This window comes from Miniopterus natalensis, chromosome 8 (assembly GCF_054644295.1).
Source record: "Miniopterus natalensis isolate mMinNat1 chromosome 8, mMinNat1.hap1, whole genome shotgun sequence".
NCBI classification, from domain to species: domain Eukaryota; kingdom Metazoa; phylum Chordata; class Mammalia; order Chiroptera; family Miniopteridae; genus Miniopterus; species Miniopterus natalensis.
Window position 1 is genome coordinate 12,260,141 of NC_142088.1, and position 13,272 is coordinate 12,273,412.

General features: G+C 44.3%; 1 protein-coding gene across 1 annotated transcript; it reads right to left on the reverse strand.

The window, feature by feature from the left end:
* Positions 1–6,175: 6,175 nt before the first annotated feature.
* On the reverse strand, positions 6,176–7,249 carry LOC107524751 (C-X-C chemokine receptor type 2). Its single transcript, XM_087819381.1, has one exon. The coding sequence runs from the start codon at positions 7,247–7,249 to the stop codon at positions 6,176–6,178; it is 1,074 nt and encodes a 357-aa protein (XP_087675507.1).
* Between the last annotated feature and the right edge of the window lie 6,023 nt (positions 7,250–13,272).

Below are 13,272 nucleotides of genomic sequence, written 5' to 3' on the forward strand. Positions count from 1 at the left end.
CAGGCGAAGCCACTTCTTAATACGTGCTTTTCAGACAGCTACTGACCGAGTGTAACATGAGGAGTTCCTGAGAGGTATCTCAAAGATGAATAAGTTCTAGAGATCTGCCAATATAATTAAGTGCCTATAATTAAGAACTTGGTACTGTGCACTTAAAAATTTGTGAAAAGGGTAGATCTCATGTTAAGTGTTCTTATAACAAAATAAAAGTCCAAAAACACAAAAACACAAGGAAACTTTAGGAGATGATGGATACGCTTATTGTCTTGATTATTGTGATAGTATCATGGGTGCATTCATATGTTCACACTCAACAAGTTGTATACATTAAACACATACAGGTTTTTTTATATGTCAATTATACCTCAATAAAGCTGTTAAAAATGTAAAACAAGCAAACAAACAAAACCTTTGTGTGGTTGTATGACTTCTTGGCATTAAAATCTCTTGTACAAAGCTCTCAACAAGTCCACGTTCACCACCAAACCAGCTCCAAATGTTTACCTGCTTTGTGTGATGGATGACAATGCATGACTAAATGAAGGAGTAACTTTAGAACTGTCCTCTGAGTTTCTGTTTTTGGGTTTTCTTTCCCCTTGAATCTTTATCTACAGGTACTGGAAGGAAAAGGTTATGGGCACAATCTTATGAGTCCTGCCACAAGTCCTATGGGTCAGTCCCCAGCGACTAGAGAGGACGTTTCCTGGTATAGTGAAGAGGGCAATGAATGGGGGACCAGGAGACCAGGGTCCGGTGCTGCTTCTGTCACTTGTAGTTCAAGACCTTTTGGCAAGTGTCCACCCTCTCTGGGCCTCAAGTTGCTCAACCTGTCAAAAAGGGAGTTCAGTCTAGAAGTAGATCTTTTAAGCTCTCTTCTACCCAGATAGTCTCGATTTAGGTAAAGCAGCTCAGATTGGCAGGTTGGACACTGTATAGCCCAAGGGGGTGTTATCTGCATAGAGTGCGATGTAACTAACACACTTATTGTATATATATGTCCTAAGGTGAATTAGCAGAATCTTTCCTTAAACAGAAGGTTTTTGTGTAACCCTGACCCTAGTTCCTAGGAGCTACTATAACATGGAGACCCTTGAGCCTTTCAGAAGCATCCTGGGAGTCATGCTCATGCATTTTTGGCAACTGAGTTGGACCCTTGGGCAAGGTGGTATTAGGCAGAGGGCAGCAGAGGAGTCCAAAGTGCCAAAGCCAGCTGTACAGTCTAGTGTATTAAACCCCTTAGCATAATGATGGATATCCAAGAAAGTCCTCTAGAAATGCTAGTTGGTATTATTACTTTAGTGAAATACAGAAAAAACATGGGATAGACTACCTTGTGGGAATCAGGAGTTTGACCCGACCTCTGGGCCGGCTTGGAGCAGAGCCAGCTTTGATAGGAAGCTTGCCCTGTTGTTTATGGCTAGGGGAACCTGTCTGACACCAGACTTTGCAAGGCTCTGTTGGGAAATCAGTGGTGTGTCTGTCTTCTCCGGGAAGGTGCCTTTTGCCTGTCTGTGAAGCTGCTGGGGGTTGGGCCTTGAGTTGGGGCAGTGATCTCTGCTCCTTCCCACATCCCCTTCCCACCCCCACTTCTTCTTTTTAAAAATTTTTATTAAATTTTTTTTAGAGAGAGTGGAAGGGAGAGGGAGGGGGAAGTTAGAAAGAGAAACATTGATGTGAGAGAAACACGGATCGCTGGCCTCCACAGGCGCCCCGGCTGGGGATCAAACTTGCAACCTGGGTATATGCCCTGACCAGGAACTGAACCAGTCACCTTTTGGTGTATAAGACGACGCTCCACACTGGCCAGGGCTAGTTTTACCTGTCTTTGAACTTTGGGTTGGGCTCCTAATGTCCCTTTAACTGCCCTGCCTGCCAGTAGGGAATAGAGTGATCCATCGGAGCCTACACCACGTCTGTGCCCCTAACCTCAGCTGGCCCTTACTTCTATCAAATGATTGAGGCCGCAGCAACCCCTGCCCCTGGCACAGAGGAGTGTTGGCATTGGAGAAGTAGGCTGGGCCTATTTGTGTGAGTGGAATGCTCTGAGGAGTTTATATAGTATATGTTTTCCCATATATTTGTCAGGTGCCTGAAATGTCACCATTAGAAAAGCAAAAAATATGGAAAATGAATTGAATGCGGAATTTTTATTACAGCTCTGCCACTATCCAGACATGAGATTTTTGTCAAGTCACTTTGCTATAGCCGCAGTTTGCTCATTTGTGTATTGAAAAGGGTGACCCAGGGGATCTCTAGGTCTCTCTGGCTCTGCTATTGCATGTGATGTGGTTCTCCACATGGGTCTCCATGAAATGAGTTCAATGTGACATGCAAACTGGGGTGCTTCTTCATATCACCCAATAGAGACTGGAGGGTGTTCTGATTTCATGAACAAAGGGAACCCATCCTGTAGAGACTGGGGAGGGATTTTGGTGGAGAAAGATGTCATAAACTCAGAGGACAGAGAAAAAAGACAGATGATCTAGTGTAAGTAGAGAAACATGTTTCTGGAAGCACTAGGGGCCCACTCAGACTGAGCAGGCAGCTCTAGGCAGAAGGGTGCTGGCCCCTGACACAGGGACTCAGGCCTGGCAACATTGGAGGGAAGAAATCAATGACTCAAAGGCAGGCTTTGGATTTGCCCTGTCCTAGTGCTGGCTTCGTTGGTAGATTATTTGTGCCAAGACTGTGAGAGGAAGAGAGAGAGAGAGAGAGAGGCAGAGAGACAGAGGTAAATATTAACAGAGCTCACCTAAGAGCAACTCTGTCTCTGCCTCACTGTTTCTGGGCTTATTTTATCCTTGTATTTGCCTTGAAGCAGGTTTCCTCTACTCTTTTTGGAGGAGGAAAGAGCAGAGTCCTAGAAGCAGAGTGAAACTCAGCTTGGCCTCCTCCCACTGACAGTCATCTCAGGGAGCTGTCTGGTCCGTCTGCCTTGCCCAGTCAGAACACCACTGGTCCCTCTGGCAACTTAGGTGTTTGGTAAATACATGCTCCCTGCCTTTCCCTCCCACTGAATCAGAAGCTGTTCTGAAGGCCCAGCCAGAGCAGCGCAGTCACAACTGATCCTGAGCTTAGCACAGTGCCTGGCATAGAATGAGCTAGGAACGAGGGATTATTGTAGATGAATTCATCCTGTTCACTGAATGCAAAAGGAAAAGCACTTTGATGAGTTAGGAGTGGCAGTTACCTGCCCGCTGTGTGCTCCAGAGGTTTGCTCTGCCTGCCCAGAGAGGCCTCTTTTCATAGCCATAGCTGCTATCTCCTTGACATAGTGGTCAGATAGTTGGTACCATGAAGGGGAGTAGAACCTGGTAAAAGTTTGGTGACTGTGAAGTTTAGGTCCTCTTGCTTTCTTACTACTTTAGCAGGCTGCTTAGAGCCAGAGGCCCTTCAGAGACCAGCCTGTGACCAGGAGCTCTGCCTAAGTGAGACTTTGGTTTAACTGCTGCTCTATCCCAAAACCCTGGGACAGCAGGCACTCAATACATACTGTTAGGAATGAGACAAGTTCTGTGTTTGTCAGGGTGATATATTCTGAATTATTTTTCCATTCTGGGGTTCTCTTTTGTCAAACCCTGAATGGGGTGTGTGTGTGTGTGTGTGTGTGTGTGTGTGTGTGTGTGTGTGTGTGTGTGTGTGTGTGTTGGGTGCTACACAGGAGAGAATGAAGTGAAACTCAAAGTGGGAGTTGTTGGTTGAGCTCAAGGAAGTGCTCTGGCTTCCTGCTATCCAATTCCGCTGATTGGGTGGACTTACTAGACCCTTCTAAGTCCCACTCTTGATGCTCTTGACTACTGTTTCACCCAAGGACAGGAGAAGCACCAGATGATCCCGGGACACATGTCCTTCCATAATACCATTCAGCAGCAGAAGGCTTGGGCTGGGGAGGAAGCAGGTAGAAAGGCTAGCCTCCATCTCTATTTCAATCCTCTCTATACACCCAATAGACAGCCAAGGGATTTATTTATTGGAAAGACCCCCGATAGGGACCTCTGCTCACCTTTGCCCAGCCTCTCTGTAGCAGTTTAGATGCCTTTTGTTGCAAGTAATGAAATACCCAATTAAAAGTGGTTTGTACAAAAAAGATATTTAATCATCTCACTTAACAGGAAGTTATAGGTAGTTGGTTCCAGGTTTGCTTTTTTGTAAGTAGTTTTTTTTTTTTAATCATGGTAAAATATACATAACAAAAGTTACCATTTTAACATTTTTTTTTAAGATTTTTTTTTAAGGATTTTTAATTTTTATTTTATATTTATTTATTTATTTATTTATTATTTTTAAAAATATATCTTTATTGATTTCAGAGAGCAGAGAGAGGAAAGGAGAGGGAGAGAGAGAGATAGAAACATCAATGATGAGAGAGCCATTGATCGAGCCCACAACCCGGGCATGTGCCCTGACCGGGAATCGAACCCCGATCGCCTGGATCCTAGGTCGACACTCAACCGCTGAGCCACTCCCGGCCAACCATTTTAACATTTTAAGTGTAAAATTCAATAGCATTAAGTACACTCACATTGTTGTGCAACTATCGCCACCATCCATCCACCTTTGGAACCTTTCATCATCCCAGACCGAATCCTGTATCCTTTGAACAATAACTCCCCATTTCTCACTCCTCCAATCTCCTGGTACCCACTATTTTACTTTCTGTCTCTATCAATTTAACTATTCTAGGTACCTCCTATAAGTGGAATCATACAGTATCTGTTTCTGGCTTATTTCACTTAGCGTAATGTTTTCAAGGTTTATTCATATTGTAGCATATATCAGAATTTCATTCCTCTTTAAGACTGAGTGATATTCCATTGGATGCATCTACCGCATTTTGTTTATCCAGTCATCCGCTGATGGACGTTTGGGTTGTCTCCATCTTTGACTATTGCTATGAACATTAATGTACAAATATCAATTTGAGTCTTTGCTTTTGGTTCTTTTGCTATCACTCAGAAACGGAACTGCTGGATCACACAGTCATTCTATGTTTAATTTTTGAAGGAACCATCATGCTGTAAGTGGCAGTACATCTTACATTCTCCCCAGCATTGCACAAGCGTTCCAGTGTCTCCATATCCTCGCAAACACTTGTTATTTTGTTTGTTTGTTTTAATAATGGTGATCCTCATCTATGTGAAGTGGTACTTCATTGTGGTTTTGATATGCATTTCCATAATTATTAGTATATACATGTCCATAGCTATTTCTATGTGTTTTTTGGAGAACTGTCTATTCTTTAAATCCTTTACCCATTTTCGAATAATGCTTTTTTTTTCCTCTCTCAAGTTGTAGCAATTCTTTATATGGCCTTTATCCTGTTTTCTTATGAGAATTTTATAGTTTTAGTTCTTATGTTTGGTTCTTGAATCTATTTTGAATTAATTTTTGTATATGGTGTAAGGTAAGGGACCGGTTTTACTCTTGTGCTTGCTTAAGTTTATTTCTGGGCTCCTTCTTTTATCCTTTATCTCTTTTTATCCTTTGGTTCCATCAGCTTAAGGGTGTTCAGCGTTTTGCCTCATTGTCACAAAATTGCTGCCTGAGAGCCACATATCATATCCTATAACTATACTCAAAGGCAAGACCCAAGGATGTGTGAGTGTGCGTATGTCTCTATTTTTAAATCAGGACTATTTCCCAGGAGTCCTCTGGCCCCAGCAGGCTCCTCTTAAGCAATGTTTTGCTGAGGCTAGTTTGTATCTGCTTGTGAAAACAGATTATCACATTTCCTAGAATTTTGTGAGCGGTTGCTAAACACCACTACTCTTTAAATTGCTATGGTGGGAGTATTTATAACATGGAACATGGTGAACCTTACAAATCAGGACTTTTTCCTGTAGGAGACTGGCTTACCAGCACATCCTTGCCTGTAATTCTTCTTAGCAGAACTGGAATGTCTTTGAAATGTCTCAGAGGACAGAGTGCTATGGGCTCAGTGGCAGGATGGCCAGAGCTCTAGCAGTTGACATAGTAATTACAGTAAAGGGTGGGGCACCAGGGCAGGCTTTCTAAGACATACAATGGGGCCTGGTAAGGTCCTGGCTTCAGCAACTTCCTGTGACCACAATGAGGGGCTGTCTTAACACAGAGACTGTGAATAGCCAGTGGACATAAGGCTTGGGTGCTGATGGGAGGGGAGGAACCCTGTGGGGCTGCAACAGGGGTGAGGGTCCTAGAGGGTAGTAGAAGTGTTCCCTGAAGAAGAGCCAACAAAGGAAGGCCTGGCTTCCTTGGCCAAGAACTCCTTGCTGATCAGGCCATGGATGGCCATGATCTTGAGGAGTCCATGGCGAAACTTTTGGCCAATGAAGGCATAGATGAGGGGATTGAGACAGCTGTGGAAGAAGCCTAGAATCTCGGTGGCATCCAGGGCCCGGCCAATGTCATTTCGGCGTCCACAGGTCTCTTTGATCACCCCTATCCTCATGAGGGTGTCTGCCACCAGGACCAGGTTGTAGGGCAGCCAGCAGAGCAGGAAGACAAGCACGACAGCAAAGATGACCCGCATGGCCCGGTGCTTCTGCCCCATGTGGGCCTGAAACAGCGTGTGCAGGGTGAATCCATAGCAGAACAGCATGACCAGCAGTGGCAGGAGGAAGCCAAAGGTCTGGGGCAGGACCCGCATCACCATACGCCATTTAGTTGTATTGGCACCCAGGTCCTCATAGCAGACTGGGCCAGAATTAGGTGGGTGGATGGCTCTACGGAATACAAAGATGGGCAGGGACAGGATCAGGGATAAGGCCCATATGCCTAAGCATATGAACTTGACCCAGTGTCGCTTCTGAGTCAGTGTGCGTGTGGCATGAACAATGGCCAAGTAACGGTCCACGCTGATGCAGGCCAGTAGTAGAATACCACTGTAGAAGTTGACTTCCTTCAGGAGTGAGACCATCTTGCATAGGATTGTGCTATAGATCCAGCCCTTTGCCTTGGAGACAGCCCAGATAGGCAAGGTCATGGCGAAGAGCAGGTCGGCCATGGCCAGGTTGAGCAGGTAGACATCAGTGACGGAGCGGCTGACCCGGCTGTATAAGACGACCAGCATCACTAGGGAGTTTCCCAGCAGGCTCAGCAGGAAGACCAGGACATAGATGATGATCACAGCGTACTTGTTGACATCCAGAGATTCTGGCCAGCATGGGGCAGAGTCTGGCGAAAAGGGCATGTCAGTGTTGTAACTGTAATTGAAGTCATCCCAGGTGTAATTCTCCCAATAAAAGTCTTTTATATTTGAGTCATCCATATCTGTGGCCTAGAGAAGACAGAGGAGTGTTATGGCACAATAAAGCCTCCCCAGATTCCAGCCTTTCTGCCCACAAACCTTGGATAGGATTCTTTGCATTGGTTGTATATTACTTGGAAGTAACTTTCACTTCAGGAAATAGTAGGGGCTCTAACTCTAATGTTATCAGACACATTTACTGATAAATGGTACATTTCATGAAAAGAGTATAGTTCCCTTCAAAGTCAAAGAGAGGCTCTTAGCACTTTTCATGACATTGCCATCATCCAAATCACTGTGGAAACTTCCCTTCGGATAATCTCTACTGAACCTGTTGTCTTGGATGCCTCAGTGGTGAGCATCCCTCACTCTTGAGGCTGAGTTTAATGTCAGAAACATGAGGTGCCGTTCAGTTCTCAATGGGGGGGGTTTAAGCCAGCTATCCAATTGGGTTGGACCCCTACAAAAAGATAAGGGTTGACTGTAAAGCTGAGAGATTAATCCCTTTGTCCAACTTTCTGTAAGTTATTTTAAAAGGACTGTTCTAGAAAAACTGACAGCAGCGTAGCATTTCAGGATGCTCGAGCTAGGAGAAAGTTTACTCAGTTAGCATGTTCCAGCATTGTTCTTTTGGGAGGCAGGAGGCCTTCTCTGGGAGTATTTGTGTAGTTTGAAAAAACATATTAAAAGCCATAAGCAGGTGGCTGACCGATTCTCCAAGTGGGTGGGAATGTAACAGATTATCGTGGGAGCTCTGGGTCGTCCTATTCTGGCATATATGGGGCCAGAGAAAGCCAGGATGCTTCTAAGATAAATAATAAGGGGCAGCAGGAAGCAGAGAAGGCAGGTGGGGGACATACTATCCTTGTTTTTGTGGTTTCCCAGTCTTGGTGGGGACCCTTCTTGTCCTGCCAGTGCATGCCTTCACCCATTCCTGACTCCCCAGCACACCCAGGTAAACCTGTCTCTGTTGATTCTGCCCTTGTTATGGGATTTATGGGATCAGTGGAGAGCTTGTTTCTAGGGGAAGTTGTAGCCTCTCTAAAATATTATTCAAATTTTCAAAGAGGAAATAGACTAAAGTAAACCAGTTACCAAATTAACTTTCTTTTGAACTGCAAAATACCTCGCCAGTATGCTATTTTTTTATCATAAGGTATGAGCATCCTGTGACCATATGAAAGCCTGTAACCCACCTCCAAATGGAACCCAGTGTTAAAGAGGAAAACATAAAAGTCTCAGGAATTACTTCACACTCACTAAGATGCTCATAATAATAATAATAAAAGATGGACAATAACAATGTTGAGGAGGGTATGGAGAAACTGAAGTCCTCATACATTGCTGGTGGGAATGTAAAATGGTGCAGCTACTTTGGAAAAGTAGCAGCTGTTCAAAAAGTTAAACATGGAGTTAGCATATGATCCAGCAATTCCACTCCTAAATATATACCCAAGAGAAATGAAAATGTACGTCCACATAAAAACTTGCACATGAATGTTCATAGCAGTGTAATAGCCAAAAAGTAGAAACAATCTAACTGTTCATCAGCTGATAAATAGATAAACAAATGGTGGTATACACACACAATGGAATATTATTCAACCATAAAAAGGAAGGAAATCCTTATACATGCTACAATATGGATAAACCTTGAAAACAGTATTCTAAGTGAAAAAAGCCAGACACAAAACACTTTAGACTGTATGATTCCATGTATGTGAAACATCCAGAATAACCAAATCGGTAGAGACAGAAAGTACATTTAGTGGCTGCCGGGGGGGAGGGGGGAAGGGGGGGCCAGCAGAATGTTAATAAGTGCAAGCACAGGATTTCTTTTCCGGGTGATAAAAGTGTTCTGTATTAGATAGTGATGATGGTTGTATAAGTTTGTGCATATACTAAAATTACCGAGTATACACTGTAAATGGGTGACTTTTATGGTGTATGAATTATATTTCAATTAAAAAAAAGATTAACCAAAGGTGTATAGCCTTGCAAAGCAAATACAAATATTAAAACAACATCATCAACAACAAAACTCCTAGGAAGCTTTTTGCTTTAGCAGAAGAAAGTCTGTTATCACTAATCATTTGTAACAAAGAAGAAAGCTGAGTAGTGTTAAGAGAAATTGGAAAAATAATGCCCCTTTCCCTTACAGTGATGGAATTCTTAGTCTTCACCTCCCTTAGAAGGTATTACTTTCTCCCCTGAGTGATGGGGGCCAGATAAATTGCCTTCTCAGCACATGGAAACCACAGGTAGAGCAGATTTGATCAGCCCATGAATATAGAAAGATGAGGTGATAAGAATGAGGCCCTCTCTGGCCAGGAGGAAGGGGTGGTAGTGGGAGAGGCAGATAGTTGAGCTGGCTTGGCCAGTGTTGTTGGCAAGACGTGCGAGAAATCACTGGCTCTGTAGTTCTGTGGTCAAGAGCAAGTTTGCTCAGAGGCCCAGGGTCATGAACTTGTGAGGTCAACGGTGGCTCACCTCTATGAACAGAAGATCAGAGATGTGCTTAAGGGATCAAATGACCTAGGAGAAGACGGACCTTTGAGAGAGGAGGCCGATCACTGATGGGTGCAGAAAGCTTTTGCCTGCAGAGAGAAGACCCCATATCTATGGGCATCAACTGTGAGAAGGCAGGGCTGGGGCAGCGACAGAAACTTTCCTATGGGAAAAGGCAGCAGCGGACAAGCATGATTCACAGATAAGCCCTCATTCTAGACAATCCAGTGCTCAGCTCTGCTGGGGCCAGGCTGCAGGTATATGGGTAAGCTCTACTCTCATGCAAATAAGGGTAGAAGCAGAGAACTCAGAAAAGAGAACCAGGCCACCAGGCCAGGGCAATAACCTCCAGCCACTGGCCAGGTGTGTGTGGGGGGATGGGTGTAGGGGAGTGGAGAGAACGTTTTGTTTGTTTTTTAACCAGTCTCTAGAGGGGAGAAACTAAGGAAAGGACAATAAGAAGATGACACTCTGAGATCTACTTTGTGCCTCCCAGGTATATGATCTCCCTTGATCGTTACAAATAGATATGATGAAGCTCCTGTTTACCTGTGAGAATACAAACACAGCGAGGCTCAGAAACCAGCCTATGGTCGCAGAGCCTAGAAGCGCTGCAGCCAAAATTCCAACTGTGAATGGCTCTACAGGCTATTTTCAGTCTGCAGACCTGCTTCTTAAAAAAAAAAAAAAATCACACCGTTGAGCTTTAGGATCAGAGAAGGCCAAATGCAACTTTCTTCATGCATCCCGAATCCAGTTCCACCTGATACCTGCCTCCTCCATCACGCTCCCTAAGTTCTACCTCAATGAGATGAAAGTCCTGTACCAGACAGTCAGTGCCACGTCTGCCCTTCATCTCAAGATCAGCCCTCTGGGTCTGTTTCCTAAAAGGCTTGGTGATGATGCCAAGGCAATAGGTGATTGGAAGGGTCCGAGGATAACCAGGAAACTGACCATTCAGAACAGACAGGCCCAGCTTGAGGTGGTACCTCTGCCTCTGTCCTGACCATCAAAGCCCTCTAAGAACCGCCAAGAGACAGAAGAAAAAGAAAAACATTAAGTGCATTGGAAACATCACTTTTGATGAGATTGTCAACACTGCCTGACAGATATAGCACCGATCTTTAGCCAGAGAACTCTCTGGAACCGTTAAAGATATCCTGGGGATCACCCAGTCTGTGGGCGGCCCTGTTGATGGCTGTTACCCTTATACATCAACAGTGGTGTGGTGGAATGCCCAACTAGTTAAGAACTGCAAAGAATCATTTGACAACCAAAAACAAAATTATAGTTCACATATAAAACATATTTGTAAGTTAAATCCTTGAGATAGCGCTAGTCAAGCTGTGTATAGTTTACTGCCATTGTTCAATGTGCTGTGTATTTGCTTTCTTTGCTATTCCTTAAGCCCAGAATGAAAGATACAGCCCTTTCAGGAATGAAAAACCAAACTCCCTTGAACTGGCTGGCCTCTACTGATCACCTGGTCACGTTCTTGGTGTCAGGAGGAGATTCTCTTATCCAGAGAACTTGCCAGCCCCTTAAAGACTCACTGTAGTTCAGAAAAAACATGGATGGGATGATTCTAGTTTATTTCATGAAAATGCTATAGAATGAGGATTTTATAAGATTTCAAACACTTAAGCAATCTTTTTAACAACAAAAAAGTCAGTCATTTTAATACAATTCCAGTATTTTTTCTCTCTATAAATATCCACACACATTAGCATTTAACATATGGGAAGAGGGACTCCACAGTATCTGGTCCTCCCTCACATCCAATTTTGACCCAAGCATGGAGACCTGGTAGAGTTGGGAAGGGAAGGGGGTGGGCATCGAGTTGCCCTAAGTGGTTGTTGGAGAGAGGTGTACGGGAGAGGGCAGAAACTCTCCCTTTAAAGATAGGGTGGTCTAAAGAGAGAGAATGAAGAGAACAAGGGTAGGGAAAGACACCTGGGGTAAATGGAAGCTGGTGTCAAGGGAGACAGAGAACAGAGGTATTCTGAATGGTGGGGAGGGTGAGCATCCCAAGACTTACCAGGATTCTGGGCTTTTCACCTGTAGGACACCTCCAGGAGAGCAGATGTGCCTGACTACAAGGGCGGCGGTGGTGAGAACACAGTAGAGGAAGTGAGTGGTGGATTAGATTGCTTAATTGTGGGGCGGAGTCCCTGAGGGTGTGGGATGCTCTTGATAACTCGAATAATTAATTCCCAGGTCAGCTCTTTGACATTTTATGGACTGGTAAGGTTCATACTGGGAAAGGACCTGTGGCATTTTCTTTCTTTCTTTCTTTCTTTCTTTCTTTCTTTCTTTCTTTCTTTCTTTCTTTCTTTCTTTCTTTCTTTCTTTCTTTCTTTCTTTCTTTCTTTCTTTCTTTCTTTCTCTTTCTTTCTTTCTCTCTCTCTTTCTTTCTCTCTCTCTTTCTTTCTCTCTCTCTTTCTTTCTTTCTTTCTTTCTTTCTTTCTTTCTTTCTTTCTTTCTTTCTTTCTTTCTTTCTTTCTTTCTTTTTTTTTAAAGATATATCATTATTGATTTCAGAGAGAGGAAGGGAGAGGGAGAGATAGAAACATCAGTGATGAGAGAGTCATTGATCAGCTGCAGCCCACAACCCGGGCATGACCAGGAATCGAACCTCTAGGATCTCCTAGATCCTAGGTCGATGCTCAACCGCTGAGCCACGCCTGGCTGGGCAGGACCTGTGGCATTTTCTAGCCAATCTTTCTGTTTCACAGATGAGGAAACTGAGGCCCACACAGAGGTAGTGGTTTGCCCAGGACCACACAGATTTCTTCCATCTGTGCCCTGATCTCAGCAGCCTCTGTCCTGTCTGACCCTCTCCACATTCTGGTTGCCTCAGCCTTCCCCTGGTTTACTATCCAGCAGCACTGCCTCTCTTAAGCATCTTTCACACTGAAAGGGGAGCAGCTCATTAAGAGAATGGAGATGGAACTTAAGCTTCTGGAGAGTCTGGTAGCTTTCTTCCTTGGACCTCATGCCTCCTGTCTCTGCCCCACCCACCCCAGCAATCATCACAGATTCCTTCTCTATGCCACATCCCTTTGAGAACCCCCGCCCCTGAATGGGGGCCCCATTCCACCTCTCCTTGTCTTTCACTTCACTCCCCAAACATCTGCTTTTACCATGAGCCCCTCTTAGGGCATTGCTTTTCTTTCTTGGCTTGTACACTTGGAATTGGGTCTGCCATAGCTATCAGCTTTGGAGCCAAGACCATGTAATTTGGAAAGAAAGCTTTTTGGTAAAAGTTAAAATCCTACCCAAGGCCTAACACATTTTTGAAAACAGTGTTGAGTGACACTAAGAATATATTTCGTCACATTTGCTATTGATTGCAATTGAAAGGATAAATACAGGCAGAGCAGTGAACACAAACTCACCACTGCCTCCTAAGCCCCAACCTAGCAACCTCAATCCCTCCACCACTCCTTATCCCAGCCTCTCGCCCAGTGAGTGCTCAGAGCCTGTGGCCAACTCACCTAAGCTGCCTACTCCAAGGAGAGAACCTCTGAGTCCAG

Bases quoted from the DNA above. Each gene is read 5' to 3' on its own strand.
- LOC107524751 (XM_087819381.1), bottom strand. From the start codon at position 7,249: ATGGATGACTCAAATATAAAAGACTTTTATTGGGAGAATTACACCTGG.